This window comes from Coturnix japonica, chromosome 1, assembly GCF_001577835.2.
Source record: "Coturnix japonica isolate 7356 chromosome 1, Coturnix japonica 2.1, whole genome shotgun sequence".
Lineage (NCBI taxonomy): Eukaryota > Metazoa > Chordata > Aves > Galliformes > Phasianidae > Coturnix > Coturnix japonica.
In genome coordinates, this window is record NC_029516.1 from 98,596,685 (window position 1) to 98,611,099 (window position 14,415).

General features: G+C 41.1%; 1 protein-coding gene across 3 annotated transcripts; it reads right to left on the bottom strand.

Annotated features, from left to right (window-relative positions):
- Window positions 1-244: 244 nt before the first annotated feature.
- Window positions 245-10,524, bottom strand: RSPH1 (radial spoke head component 1). 3 transcript variants are annotated; one of them, XM_032449093.1, is made up of 9 exons: window positions 10,398-10,524; window positions 9,900-10,013; window positions 9,675-9,780; window positions 8,073-8,163; window positions 7,694-7,829; window positions 6,843-6,914; window positions 4,416-4,560; window positions 3,815-3,886; window positions 245-1,619 (listed from the first exon to the last, which is right to left on the bottom strand). In XM_032449093.1, exons 1-8 carry the CDS (start codon window positions 10,449-10,451, stop codon window positions 3,816-3,818), a joined length of 789 nt encoding a protein of 262 aa, XP_032304984.1. In that variant the 5' UTR covers window positions 10,452-10,524; the 3' UTR covers window positions 245-1,619; window position 3,815. The 3 variants fall into 3 exon arrangements, with proteins under 3 accessions (XP_032304984.1, XP_015738736.1, XP_015738745.1); XM_015883250.2 differs by lacking the exon at window positions 245-1,619 and adding an exon at window positions 1,883-2,056; XM_015883259.2 differs by lacking the exons at window positions 245-1,619; window positions 3,815-3,886 and adding an exon at window positions 1,883-2,056.
- Window positions 10,525-14,415: the final 3,891 nt, after the last annotated feature.

Genomic DNA, 14,415 nt, shown 5'->3' on the forward strand with positions numbered 1-14,415 from the left:
TCAGCATATCTCCTTGTGCAGCTCTACCTTGCTCTTTACTTTTAACTTATTATTTATAGAGTGTCATTTGATTCGATTCTGGTAGCTTCTAAAGGCCTTCTTCAGCTGAAATCTCCTGGTAGCTCTCTTCTGATTGACTGGTTCCTTCTCATTAGGTATTGATAGCTGGGATTTTTTGGCTTGTTTGTTTGTTTGTTGTGGTGGTGGGTTGTTTTGTTTGTTTGTTAGTTGGTTGGTTGTTGGCTTTTTTTTTGTTTGATTTGTTTTTTGGAGGCTGAGGGGAAGGTACTGTTAGGGTGCTGAGCGAAGGCAGAAACTTTCCTTCAGTGTGTGGGACTGTGCTCATCAATGCTCACGAGCTACTGGGCCTGATCTCTTCCACCAAAAGAAAAACTGCATACCCTTGGCATATCAGTAGTGTCAGCCTATACCTGGATTGGTCAGGGGGATGTTGCATCCACTATCTGAGTTGGTGCCTCTTGATGAGGTTCTGTGTATTGATTTAGATGTTGCATGATCACATAAAGGACTTGTAGGAGATGTGCAGACTGTATATCAGTAGGGAGGGCAAATGAGGTATTAGTGGGGCTTCTCTTGAGAAATAAGCCGGACTTGTGAGGTTGAAGGGATGGCTAGAGGCTGCACTGGATGGAATGCTGGAAGGATTCTCCCCTGAGGGACTTTGTTAAAGTTCATAACTTCCAGCACCAGGATAAATGTTACACCATTCTTGCTCAGACCTGAATGTGGAGAGTTGGTATTGAGGCCCAATAGGCATGGGAGGGGAACAGAGGCTGTAAATGGATGCTTCCAAGCTAACTGGCTCCAGATGAAGCATCAACACTAAAAAGAAACAGCAAGTGTTAGCAGCTGGAGGTCCTTCTCCTTTAGGGGATAGAGACACTAGTCCATGTACCGGATATACTGTCATGGGAGGTTTTCTGCTTGACAAGTGACCAGATTGTGAGTATTGCAGAAGCATGGCCAAAATTCACCTTGTCCAATGAGCATTACCTCCTTGTTTGCTCACTGGTGTGACTATCAACTATACTCCCGTGGGAGCAAACCAGGAGTAACTACTGTTAATCCTGGGGATTAACAGCTGGTAATATGACTGTTACTAGAGGTAGTGCTTCAACTTTCATCCTTGTTTGCTCACTGGTGTGACTATCAACTATACTCCTGTGGGAGCAAAATAGAAGTAACTACTGTTAATCCTGGGGATTAACAGCTGGTAATATGACTGTTACTAGAGGTAGTGCTTCAACTTTCATCGCCACAGGTCAATCTTCGAGGAAAAAAGGAAATACAGAAGCCATTTAACAAGGTGGAATAATTGCATCTCTGCCAACAGGTTTGTAAATCAGGCAAGGAGAGATTTAAGCTTGATATCTCAGAGAACAGTGATAACAGCTTACAGTAAGTAATGTGGTTCTATACTTGGTGGTCCAGTGATAGTGGATACAGACAGAGCTGCCTGTAGTTCCTGACTTCACTTCCAACATAAATGATTCTAAGACCACGTTTGAGCATGTTAACTATCTCCCAAGATGGATATAATGTTCTGAAGTTTTGGGCAATACTGATGTATTCATCAGGTTCAAAAATCATCTATCTTCCTGTGAAGAAATGAACATAGATCACCAAAAGCAATCTACTCACCACAGGCACAAGTGGTCCACTCAGTTATTGGATGCATATATGTTCTACTTTAGAACTATCACGCCAAGTGTTTCGAAACTTTGATTCCATAAATGTGTGAGGACTCAACTTTATAGATCCAGAATTATCCCATACCGAATTCAACAACTGCCTGCCACTATGGAATACAGTGGTCCTGACATGGCACACTCTGGGACTGTAAAAGTTTTGGAGAGGTATATTCCAGACAGAACAGTGACATAAATGTTTATTCAAAAATAACACAGATATGAATAAAAATATTGCAGGTTTGCCTAAACTAATGATTTACTCTGCAATTTCCTTTTCTGCCTATATTTGACTTCAGTTGTATCCAATTACTCTGCTTCCTCCTCCTCTTCTAAACTAGCAGTTCCTGTGAAGACAGTTTAAAAAAAATAAACAGAAAGCTGAAATGAATTTTGTAATAAAACACTGGAAAACAATTCTAGTAGCCTAAAAAATTATTCCGGAATCATGCTGTCTACTCCAGTGTTAACTCCTTTGTTACCAGTTCTTGAACTTAACTGACACAAATTGTTTCTTAGCTGGCAGACAGACTCTGTACACACACACACTGACTGCCAGCCAGTCTGTATGTAACTCAGGAACAGCTAAAGAACATCTTCTGTTCAGAGGAGTTTCATAGAAACATGAAGTTAGAAGGATGGAATTGCTATGTTGTAAAAATGATGGTCACGGGACAGAGAATATAAAACAGCAAGAAATATGATTTTTTGCTACATCCACTCCTCACAGTCCACATATTTTCAAATCATTTCCTCTAACTGTAATTTAACCTTGATAAATATAAAGACAAGGGGCACAATATATTGTTAAATAATTATGACAGTATTATGCTGAAAAAAAATGGAAAATCCAGCTGTCTGATTCTTGAAATAAAGCACTTAAAAGACCTTCAAAAATACCTATTGTATTCCTGTGTTCTCACACATTAGAATATGCATTTATACAATCTCTAACAGATGCGTGGATACATTTGCCCTTAAAAAAATACTTCTAATAAAAACCAACCAAACAAAAAACAGTGAGGGTCCCAGATCTACTTTATGTAGTAGGCCTACATTCTGTTGGAATCAAGTTCAGTAAAAATTATTTGAGTCCAGCAGACTTTGAGACAAATCAAGCTCAATGAATTCTTGCCAAGTCCAAAGCTGAGCTATGCAGGAAGCCAGCTTCTGTTTCTGCTGGATCTGATCCCAGCTGAGGGATCCTGTGAGATGTCAATTGTAAACACCTGATCAGCTCATTGGCTAGTCTGCGCTGAAGGAAAAGATCACCTTCAGAGGTGACGAGTGAAAAATGAGATCAAGTTAATTAACAGAATTCCAAGACCTGCCCTTAATGTTTTTGTTATACCTCTATGCAATATTCAAGGTTTTTTTTACAGCCTTTCTGATTGCTGCTTTGCTTTGATTTATTATTAAATGTGTTGACTACAGATGGAGAAATTTATCTAATGTTTTCCTACATCAGAAGTTTGTAAATGTTAACATTTAACAAATGCAAAAAACACAGTTGAATGGAGGCTTATAAGTTATGTATGGGTAAACACAGATGCTTCCTTTTATGTTGCCTTTTTGTAATTTTGAATAAAAACAGGCTTCTGAACTGTCTGGAAGAAAACCTGAGCATCCAAATTTCAAAGCTCTTTGCCTTTTAAGAGGAACAATCAGTGAGACACTAGCCTTTGTCTCTCCAAATCATAACATATAACAATACCTAAGTCTTGTTTCTTATTTAACTTGAGAGGACATAGAAGATACAGTTCTATTCACAATACAAAAATCATGTGTTCAAAAATACCTGAATTCCCCAGGCTACTCTCATGTTTGTACGAAACAAAGCTTTCAAATGTGATCACTTTTAAACTCAGCTCCTCAAGTGCTGTCAACATTGTATTGCACAGGTAATGCTGCACTGCAGTATCACTGATTTGTACTGGTCAATATATGAATTTGACTACTCAAAACCAGTTTACAGCTTTAGAAGGGTTCTATCCCCATGTTTTCTTTAGCTTGATAACAGGCCACCCGGTAGCATCCAATTGACATGCATCATTTCCAAACCTGATTGTACATGGAAGAACAAGCACATGTCCATCATTCCTCACCTTAGTACATTCCTCCTTCATTTTCCCCTTCCCTTATTTGCTCATCTTCTGCATCCTTTGTTGGATGCAACCCTTTTGCATAAAGGAACTGACACAAACTGAGTAAAGCTCAAGTACAACAGCCACAGGTGGCAGCACTGTGCTCACTTCACTGTGCTCAGCAGATTCATCAGTGACAGAAATATGAGAAATTAGAAATTCTGAAGAAAATTAATTTTTACAAATTTGTACTCAGTCATCGTTTTCATGCCACAACTAATAACGGAGTGAACTCCTAAGACTTTACTCACTTGAGAAAACCCACACATATTTTTGCAACAACTTATAATCAAGTTTGTATAAAAGGTGATGACATAGACTAAAATGATTCACAGGCTTCCCAAGATAGTTGTATCATATTATGCTATGGGAGATAGAACAAGTGTACATATATACTGTCACGTTTACGAACAGGCCCAGAAACCCCCAGTATTAAGTGTAGGGTAAAAAACGTGAGGGAAAAAAAAAAAATCCCTCTCACAGTATTCAAAATTAGGTATGAAAAACATGGCTTCACAGGATAGTCAAAACACAGGGTTTCTAGACATCCATCAGAACAAACCTGCATTTGGTGCTTCACTGGGAGCAGGTGCTTTTTCCTCGTTGGGTGCCCAGAGTATTAATTTAGTAATTTCTTTTGCTTTCCACGTTGGCTCAGCAGGTAAAGGAGACTCCTCCTCTTCTTCATCTTCTTCCTCCCCTTTAACCTAAAAGACAACTCTCAACATCCAGGATCTCTTCTTCTAAGTATTAAAGGAGTAGATAAGATGATGAATTTATGCATTAAACGCTCTTTACCTGGGCTCAAATGGCAACATGACAGGCTTTTAAAGCACTGACAGGAGGAGGAAATTCAATGGCAAATCTCGCAAGAAAACTATGCTTTGAACCTTGTTGAAACTGGCTGACCAATATGGCTGATCTATGCTTGCCCATTTTCTTTCTTAAAGATAAAATTTTATCTCTCCCTCGAACAGAATAGCTGAGAGGGATCTATTCAAGCACTGTTTCTCTCAAAGGAATATTGTTCCATTTCTTAAGGTAACAGCCAAATACCACTGATAAAAAAAAAATAAAAAAATACTGGTCCAGTGCAGAGACAGAAAAATAAAAAAAGTAAATTTTGGAAAAGGTAAAATGCATACAGTAGAAGAAAGTTGAAACTTAGTGAAATTATATGATGAAACAAATGTTGTATTAGAGAATTTGAAGGATGTTGAATTAGATGATTAGAAGGATGGACTGTTCAGTGGATTAGGAATTGGCTGGCTGGACGCAGCCAAAGGGTTGTGATTAATGGTTCTGTGTCAGGGTGGAGGCTGGTCACAAGCAGTGTCCCTCAGGGGTCGGTCTTGGGACCAGTGCTCTTCAACATCTTCATCAGTGACATAGATGATGGCATCAAGTGCACCCTCAGCAAGTTTGCAGATGACACCAAGCTGAGCGGTGCAGTCGATACATTGGAGGGAAGGGAAGCCATCCAGAGGGACCTGGACAGGCTGCAGAAGTGGGCCCATGAAAATCTAATGAGGTTCAATAAGGCCAAGTGCAGGGTGCTGCTTTTGGGTCGGGGCAATCCCAGGTATTTATACAAACTGGGGGAAGACCTCCTTGAGAGCAGCCCTTTGGAGAAGGACTTGGGGGTCATGGTGGATGAGGAACTGGACATGAGCCAGCAGTGTGTGCTTGCAGCCCAGAAGGCCAACTGTGTTCTGGGCTGCATTAACAAAGGGGGGGTCAGCAGGGAGAAGGAGGTGATTGTTCCCCTCTACTCAGCTCTTGTGAGGCCCCATCTGCATTAACGCATCCAGGCCTGGGGTCCCCAGCACAAGAAAAATGCAGAGCTCTTGGAATGAGTCCAGAGGAATGCCAGTAAGATGATCAGGGGGCTGCAGCACCTCTCCTGTGAGGGAAGGTTGAGAGAACTGGGCTTGTTTAGCTTGCAGAAGAGAAGGCTCCGGGGAGACCTCATTGTGACCTTCCAGTACTTGAAGGGGAATGTCTGTTTACAAGGGTGGACAGTGACAGGACAAGGGAGAATGAGACAGGGGAGGCTTAAGTTAGATATCAGAAGGAAGTTTTTCACACAGAGGATGGTGATGCACTGGTTGTCCAGGGAGGTTGTGGATGCCCCATCCCTGGAGGCACTGAAGGCCAGGCTGGATGTGGCTCTGGGCAGCCTGGTCTGGTGGTCCTTTTCAACCCAGGCCATTCTATGAATTTTTAAAGAGCATGTAATGGGAATTAATGTGTTGGACATTAGAGGTATAAAGTTCAGGTATAACATGGAATATTTTCTTGAAATGAAAATATTAACATACATTTCTTATCTCAATAGCTATTTTGTATCATATTAATCAGAAAGACTTAGGAAAGTTCATGAGTGAAGAGTGAAGGAGAGAAGAAGAAGTGAAGAAGAATGAAGGAAGGAAGAATGAGCCCTGATCCCATCTGCTTTTACAATTAGTAGTTGTGAAAATTAAGCTTCTTACAGGACCAGGAAAATGATGGGACATGTTTCTAAAACAAGAAACTTTTGAAAATTACATTTTGCTGATGTAACATCAAGCAATTCAGAAATTCAATAATAAATATTTTCTTTGTTTTCCCATTTTCAGAACAAAGTACAACACCAGTTAAATTTACAGACAAATATCTATGTTCTTGTGTGGTTTAAAACCACATAAACCTAAAATATTTTGGGCAGATCCTGATTCTTCTGAAGTTTAAGAAGAAAGCATTACTATCCGCAAGCAGGGCAAAAATCACATCATATAGTTGTCTAAGCTTACACAGTGGGGAAGATACATTAAAAAGCAGAATTAAACCTTATTTAGTACTGAAGAAACCACAAGTTTGCACCTTTTTTTTTTGGCTAGTTAAATCTAGGACACCCTGTATGTATTGATGTTAAAGTATTTTATATATTAATTAACAGTAATTTACTGAGTTATCCGATATTCAGTACACCATTCAATATTTGTTTTACCTCTTCTGGCAGTATGTATTCACCATGCTGTTCACATCCAATGTCAAAGATGTATTTACCACCACCTACAGGCTGCACAAAAAGATGCAAAGAAGTCAGTAGAACTATAAAGTTAAGAAATTCTACACATATAAATGTAAAATATGCTTTACTACAAAATTCATAGATTAGTCAATAACAACACTAATACAAGAGACAGGCAGGTATAAGTCCAACAGAGGACCACAAAGATGATCAAGGGACTGAAGCACTTCTCCTTTGAGGAGTGGCTGAGAGAGCTGGGACTGTTCAACCTGAGAAAGTAGAAGCTCAGTGGGAATCCCATCAGTGTCCTTCCATCTGAAGGGAGGATGCAAAGAGGATGGAGTGAGGCTCTTTTCAGTGGCGCATAGTGCCAGAACAAGAGGCAGTGGGTACAAAATGGAACACAAAAGGTTCCATTCAAACACCAGGAAGCACTTCTGTGCTGTGAAGGTAATGGAGCACTGGCAGAAGTTGCCAGAAAAGTTGTAAAATCTCCCTTCTTGGAGATCTTCAAAGTGTGCCTGGACATGGTACTGGGCAACCTGCTCTGAGTGTCCCTGATTGATCAGGGGTTTAAAGTGAATGACCTGTATGGGACTCTTCCAACCTTAACCATTCTGTGATTCTGTAATACTGTTTGAAGGCAAAGTTACAGACACTTGGCTTTCTTCCTTGCAGATCAATTCAGTTTTATCTGCTACATTTATGGTACAAGCAATACTATGCAAGAACATGATGTAGCTTGTCATTTTAAGTGCAAACAGATCATATTAAGAAAGTTTTATGCTAACTGTTCAAATTAATTAAGCATTTTCTAGCACACTTACATTTCCTTTCAAAAACTTGCCCCTGTATCTGTGATTTAGGTGGATAAGCTCTGCTTCTCCTTCCTGGATTCCATTTACCCAACCACCAACATACATAGATCCAGTGTCTTTATAGGTGTATGTACCTTGTCCATGCCTAGGGAGGAAAAAAAAATTGTTTTATCTTATGAAATATGAAGAACATGGGATATTGTTATACTTAAGGTATTAAAACTATATTTTTAAGTGGCTGAAATGGCTCAAGTTGGGCTAAATTGTAAATGCCACCCAGTAGCACTTGATTTGCTGCAGTCAGCCGCACTTTGAAAATAACCAATATTCATCATATTGTGATGCTACAGAGAGTGACTTCAAACATCACTGAAAGAACAAAACAAACCTGTTGTCCTTAAACCATTCTCCAGCATAGGTGTCTCCATTTGGGTAGGTATATTCTCCATACCCATGTTTCTGATCATCTACCCAGCTTCCTTTAAAAAGAACATATCAATAACACAGTGAGAAGCAGTATATTTAGTCATGTGATATAGCAGTCAGTTTGTAAAATTGTCATACATTAATTCAACTGAGTGGAGAATACACCTCATTAGAGAAGGAAAAGAAAACTATGACACCATTATGACTGACTGCTAAAACAAATCCTGTTCTTTCCCACTGAACACAAAAAAACTAATGTAAATGGGAAACATTTGTTGATTAAAATCTAAGCATATCTGATTTGCATATCAGTATTTAAGTATGTCAATGTTAATATCAAAACAGATTAAATCAAAGAGGCACTGATACTCTGTGGCAAAGAAAAGGATGATTTATTATACATCTGACAAATGGATGAGAATTTTGATGGATGAGATGAGATGAGATCATTAGACACAACAGGGTAGATAGCAGCTCCATATGCAAGACTATCCAGTAACTTTCCACCTTCCGACCTGAGTATAAGTGTAGGAACAATTCAACGTTAGAGGCAAAGACAATACTAATGTTTTCACTTGGGATGGTTTTCTTCCCCTATTGAGATACTATCTTCTTTGCTCTTTGTTATCAAGGAAAGGCTTCCCCATACACAGAGTTTCCAAGTTCTGTTATCTGTCTTTGCCAACTCTGCCTTCTTGTTCCCTGCTCATTTACTTCCACTGCCTTCATTATGCTTTTTTGCCTCTTAAGCAATAGCTATAAAATCAGTACAAAGAAGACGATATGAAAACAGAGGCCCATGGTATTTGTCATCTCAACTATATTAATCCTGGCTTAAGACATATCCTGTTAATTCCCATCTCTAGGTGTCACAACAGACTCATTAGCAGGGTCTGTTGTGATGAGATGAGGGTAAATGCTTTCAAACTAAAACCAGAGAGATTTAGGCTGTATATAAGGAAGACATTTTTTGCAATGAGGATGATGAAGCACTGGAACAGTTTGCCTAGAGAGGTGCTGGATGTCTCATCCCTGGACACATTCAGGGTTAGGTTGGATGGGGCTCTGAGAACCTGATGTAGCTGTAGGTGTCCCTTTTCATTGCAGGGGAGTTGGACTACATGACCTTTAAGGGATCCTTCCAACTCAAATAATTGTATGAGTCTATACTGAACACAGCAATTCTAATCATCATACATATGATTAGATACGAGCAATTATACCCTCTTCTATCAAGATTGCACCAGATTAGACATGATGCTTGGCATTTCTCAGGACGTGTAATGCCTCACTTGAAATAAGGACATGTCTAGAATAAATTGCTACTAAATACCACACTTATCAGAGTATTTCAAGTAAATCCCCATGAATAAATAAATAAATAAATAAATAAATAAATCTGCTCTTGGAGCTCATAGTAAAAAAGGAATAACGGGAAAATGTTTTATAGCAAATGTATCTTTTTAAAATAATCTCCACTTTGCTGTCTTCTTGTATTCCAGGAGCTGGAGAAACACGTCTTTTCAATTACAGAAATCTGTGCAACCATGTTCAGTGCTTTTACCTTCATATTTTGATCCATCTGGATAATAAAATGTACCTTGGCCATGCTTTTTATTTTGAAGATATTCTCCAATGTAGCAAACACCAGATTTAAATCTGTAGGTCCCCTAAAAGATATTTGATATAGGTAAAAGACTTGTCAGTTCTCACTCATTTCAGTATAGTGCAGAGACTCACAGAACTGCAGAAACACAACCACACAGCCACTGTCTGGTTACTGTCTCACCTGCCCATTTCTGAGATTGTGCTCGTATTCACCCTCATACTTATCACCATTGGGCAGCACTGCTTTCCCATGTCCGTGCCGTTCACCTTCATTATTGCGGTCACCATCATACTCCTAATCAAATGCAATTAGAAAAATTGTTTAAGAGCAATAGACCTGCTTGAAATCAACCTAATTAGAGGAAGCCACGTTTTCTCAAAGGTGCTCCAGCTGTGCTCCAAGCAGAGCATGCAGAAGAGCCTGGCCAGCGTGTGCTGCTTCTCCGCAGGCTCTCCCTTCAGATCCCAGCACACAGGGCCCTTCTTTCCTTCTTGACTCATTGCTGGGAAGCATGGATGACCTGTGAAGAAAATAGGTCCCAGCCAAAATAGCTCAGCCCTCCCTCTGGTGTAGCACCCTGAGATCTCCCCACGGGGCCTACGGTATCAAAGCCCCCACAAGCAGTAGCTTCTCTCTTCCGTTCCCCGCCCTGCCCCGAGGCCCCGCTCCCTGCCGAACCCCCAGGTAAGGCTCGGCCTCCTCCTCGCCCTCCTCGTCGCTCTGTTCCGACATGCTGCTGCCTCCGCGTCTCAGCCGTCGTGATGGCAACCGGGCACGCGCGTTGCGTTACCGTTATGGCCGGCGGGGGCGCGCCTGCTGTCCCGGGTGCTGAGGGCACCTCGATGAGGAGACAGCGCCGCGTTAATACAGAGTTAGATGGGTTAGAAGGGAGCTCACAGCCCACCCACCCCACCCCCAGCCGTGGGCAGGGCTGCCCCCCTCCAGCTCAGGCTGCCCAGGGCCCATCCAACCTGGCCTTGAGTGCCTGCAGGGATGGGGCACCACAGCTTCTATGGGCAGCTGTGCCAGCGCCTCACTGCCCTCTCAGTGAAAGATTTCCCCCTAGTATCTAATCTAAATCTCCCCGTCTAAATTTAAAGACACTCTCCCTTGTCCCATCGCTGTCAACCAATAAAAAGTCACTCCCTCTCCTGCTTAAATGTTCCCTCCAAGTGCTGGGACCCTGCAATGAAGTCCCCCTGGAGCTCTCTCTTCTCCAGGCTGCTCAAGCCCAGTTCCTCCAGCCTCTCTCCACAGGAGAGGTGCTCCAGCCCTCTGAACATCTTTGTGCCCTCCTCTGGTCCCTCTCCAACAGCTCCCATCCTTCTTGTGCTGGTGATCCCAGGTCTGGACACAGTACTCCAGATGGGGCCTGGTGAGGGCAGAGCAGAGGGGGACAATCCCTCTCCCTGCTGGACACCCCTCTTCTGATGCAGCCCAGGATACCATTGGGCTTCCAGGTTGTAAGAACATGCTACTGGCTCATGTCATGTTTTTCATTCACCAGGACTCCTAAGTCCCTCTCAGCAGGGCTGATCTCAAGGAATTATTGTCCCAATCTGAACACATATCGTGCACTGCCCTGACCCAGCTTCAACACCTTGCACTTGGCCTCGTTGAACCTTATTAGGTTCACATAGGCCCACTTTTTGAGTTTATCAAGGTCCCTCTGGATGGCACCCCTTCCTTCTATTGTACCAAATGCACCACTCAGTTTGGTGTTGTCCACAAACTAGCTGAAGGTACACTCAATCCCGCTGTCTATGTCATTAATAAAGATATTAAAGAATACTGGTCCTGGGATGTACATCTGGTGGACACAACTCATTACCAGCTCCACTTGGGCATTTCATTGTGTTTCAAATGTGAGCTGCAGCATGCTAGATCAATCATTCTTATAAAATTAATTTATTTACTTCAGTGCAAAGCAATTCTTTGTTATTCTTTAGGAAAATACTCTAGAAACCTTCCCTAGCTAAGGAAGTTATTAGTCACTAAAGGAGCTACTGGTCATTAAGGGAGTTTTACTGGTCACTCCATCATAGCTCATGCCTGCTTCTTGCAGATTTGTGGGCAGGTTGCCTTACTAAATGCAAGGAGTCATTTGCTTCTCTGTGACAGCACTTCAGGCAAGGACTAGGGGTCTGTCAGTGACACAGAACTCTGCGTGAGGATGGAGTGGACCAAAGGGCCTCCAGAGTTCCTTTCTCACCACAGCCACCATGTGATGGCGTGGGGCAGCAAACTACCTTGCTGTCACGTTGTGTGGTAACTTAGTGGCTGAGGTTTCACAAGAGGAGTCATGTGAGGTAATGTGGGGTGAAAAGCAGCAAACTGAGCACTGGGCAGCGGTGCTGAGGTGCCTGGGGCAGGCAGCATAAGGAGAGGTAAATGGCTGGAAAGCGGTGGAGGTCACCTTGACATCTAGGTCAAAGTTCTTCCACCCAAACCAGGAGAAAAACAGGATCTCTGAAAAAGATAAGCCGCGTGTACTGGTCATTTAGTTGTTCTCATAGGTAGAAATCGAAAGCCAGTATTGAGTTGTGTCACTTTTTAGCACGTGTCTCTTTGTTTGTCATTTTTGTAAAGATGAAAAAGGAAGAGAGCTATTGTTAAATACATCCTGTTCTTAGCTAATAGGAACCCCTCGGGCTCCTGAGTTATCATTCAGTCATTACTTTGAGAGTGCTTTCTGTCTGAAATCTTTAAGAATGCTGAAATGAAATTTTGTTAGCTGGCATAGCAATAGACAGCTATACATTTATTAACTCAAAACTGAGTGGTTATTTCTCTTTCATGCAGAGCCCCAGCATTTGACAAGGAAAGTCTGATTTGCATAATGACTGCCCTGTTAATAAGTAGCTGCAGAGTATGCAAGCTACTGCTACAGCTGCTTGCCTCCTGCAGAATTCGATCTGAGTACACTTCTTCAAAGCATCAGCATTTCCTCTTTTATCCCTCTTGATGATGCTTACCTCTCTTCTTTCAACTAAGGTAGGCTAGATGCCTTTATCTACAGTGAGGCAATGTCTCTAACTATAAAAACACTACGTCTGTGAGTGGCACATTGACTGTAAGCAGACACCATGGCTCAGAGCAGTAAGGCAGAATATTTTTGGCAAGCATACAGAGGTGATCCCAGTTCAGCTCAATGACAAAAATAACCGGATGTTTTAGCTTCAAAGTTCACGTGGCCAAGGGGACAGCTGGGACAGACACAGAAAGAAACGACAAGCTATCACATAGATCCCCCTCATTATTGCTAACTTCTTTCTGGGTAGCTTGCTTCAGAGTCCTGAAGGAGGAAAGGGTCTGAGGGAGGAACAAATCACTTTGCTTGGAGTATAGCCAAGAACTTTATAACATTTAAATTTACTTTGAGCTTCGAAATGGCAGGTATCATGTCTGTAAGTTGGAATCACAAAGCTTGACCTCAGTTAAACTTGTGACTCATGCTTTTAAATTTTCTATAGCTAGAAGCTGCCCTGCGAGGATGAGATAATGTCTTTTGAGAGGTATCTAAAGAACAGAAATTAAATGCTGGGGAAATATTTCATTATTTCATTAAAAAAGAAAATAAAAAATGTTCATTAACATCTTTTTCTTTATGCAAGCTAAAGACACGGGCTGATACACTGCATGATCAGTACCACATACTACCAAAATTTAACCTGGAGTTCTCAGAAAGATCCGTTATCTTCCTACTGAAATTGAAATGTAAAGCAGGTTGTCTTCAGCCTTTCAGAGTAAAATTGTGGGATTAGAGCATTAAAATAATATCTAAAAGGAAGTTCTTGTTTTGTAATATACCTTTCAGGTCTTTTTATTACTCTGTTATAAATACTATCAGACACTTAAAGGATTCAAAATACTCTGAGCAGAATGTTTGCTTAGGTTCTGGAAGCTAAGGATGGATAAAGTGGAATTTACTGTGCTGTATATTTCTCCTCCAATTCAGAATGAAGCCAGATTTTGAAATGTCAAAATCTTTTGCAGAATGGCAACTCCTCTCTGCACATCTGTTTTAAGCCCCTTACAGGCAAAATAAAAGCTGCTTAGTCTGTTTGCATGCCAAGTAAAGATAAACTCTTTTTGTGCTCATAAGGAAGCCAGAAAAACAAGTGAATGACCTTCCTAGACATCCTGCTAGGCCACAACTGTCACCTTCAAGTGTGATTAATATCAGGATGCTCTGAAAGCCAGATAATTGGGAAAGAAATGGCTGTAGAAAAGCTGTTCTGGAAATACTGGCTGGACTTCTTTCAGTCTTGGCTAAATTAACCCTTAGTTTTCTCCTGCAAAGAGGCCAAGGAAGAATGCTGTATTGTATTTTATTATACTTTGCTCTCCATTCCTCTGACTTTACTTGTAATTTTGAAGCATGGAGCACAATCCATTCTTCAGACAAATGAGAGAATTTCAAAGCCTTTCTTTTGGGTTTTCACATATATGTCTCTGCTATTCCATGTAGGAAATCATTGCTAATGTCTTTCCCCAAGGCTTTGATGACAGTCAGCATTACCACTGCTACAGAGAATGCAGTTCACATTCATGAAATAAAAAATATATTAGGGTCCATGTTAACAAAGCAATGTCAAAATTACAGTTTGGTTTGGTTTTCCTACAAGTGGATTTTGTTTAAGGGCATAAACAAACCAACCAAAACAACCAAGCAAACAAACAAACAATACTTCCA

Bases quoted from the DNA above. Each gene is read 5' to 3' on its own strand.
- RSPH1 (XM_032449093.1), bottom strand. From the start codon at position 10,451: ATGTCGGAACAGAGCGACGAGGAGGGCGAGGAGGAGGCCGAGCCTTAC. The intron at 7,830-8,072 runs GTTTGTTTTGTT...TTTCCTCCCTAG, and splicing joins GAATGGTTTAAGGACAACAG to GCATGGACAAGGTACATACA. The intron at 3,887-4,415 runs GTTTGTTCTGAT...TTTATGCAAAAG, and splicing joins CAGTGAAGCACCAAATGCAG to GGTTGCATCCAACAAAGGAT.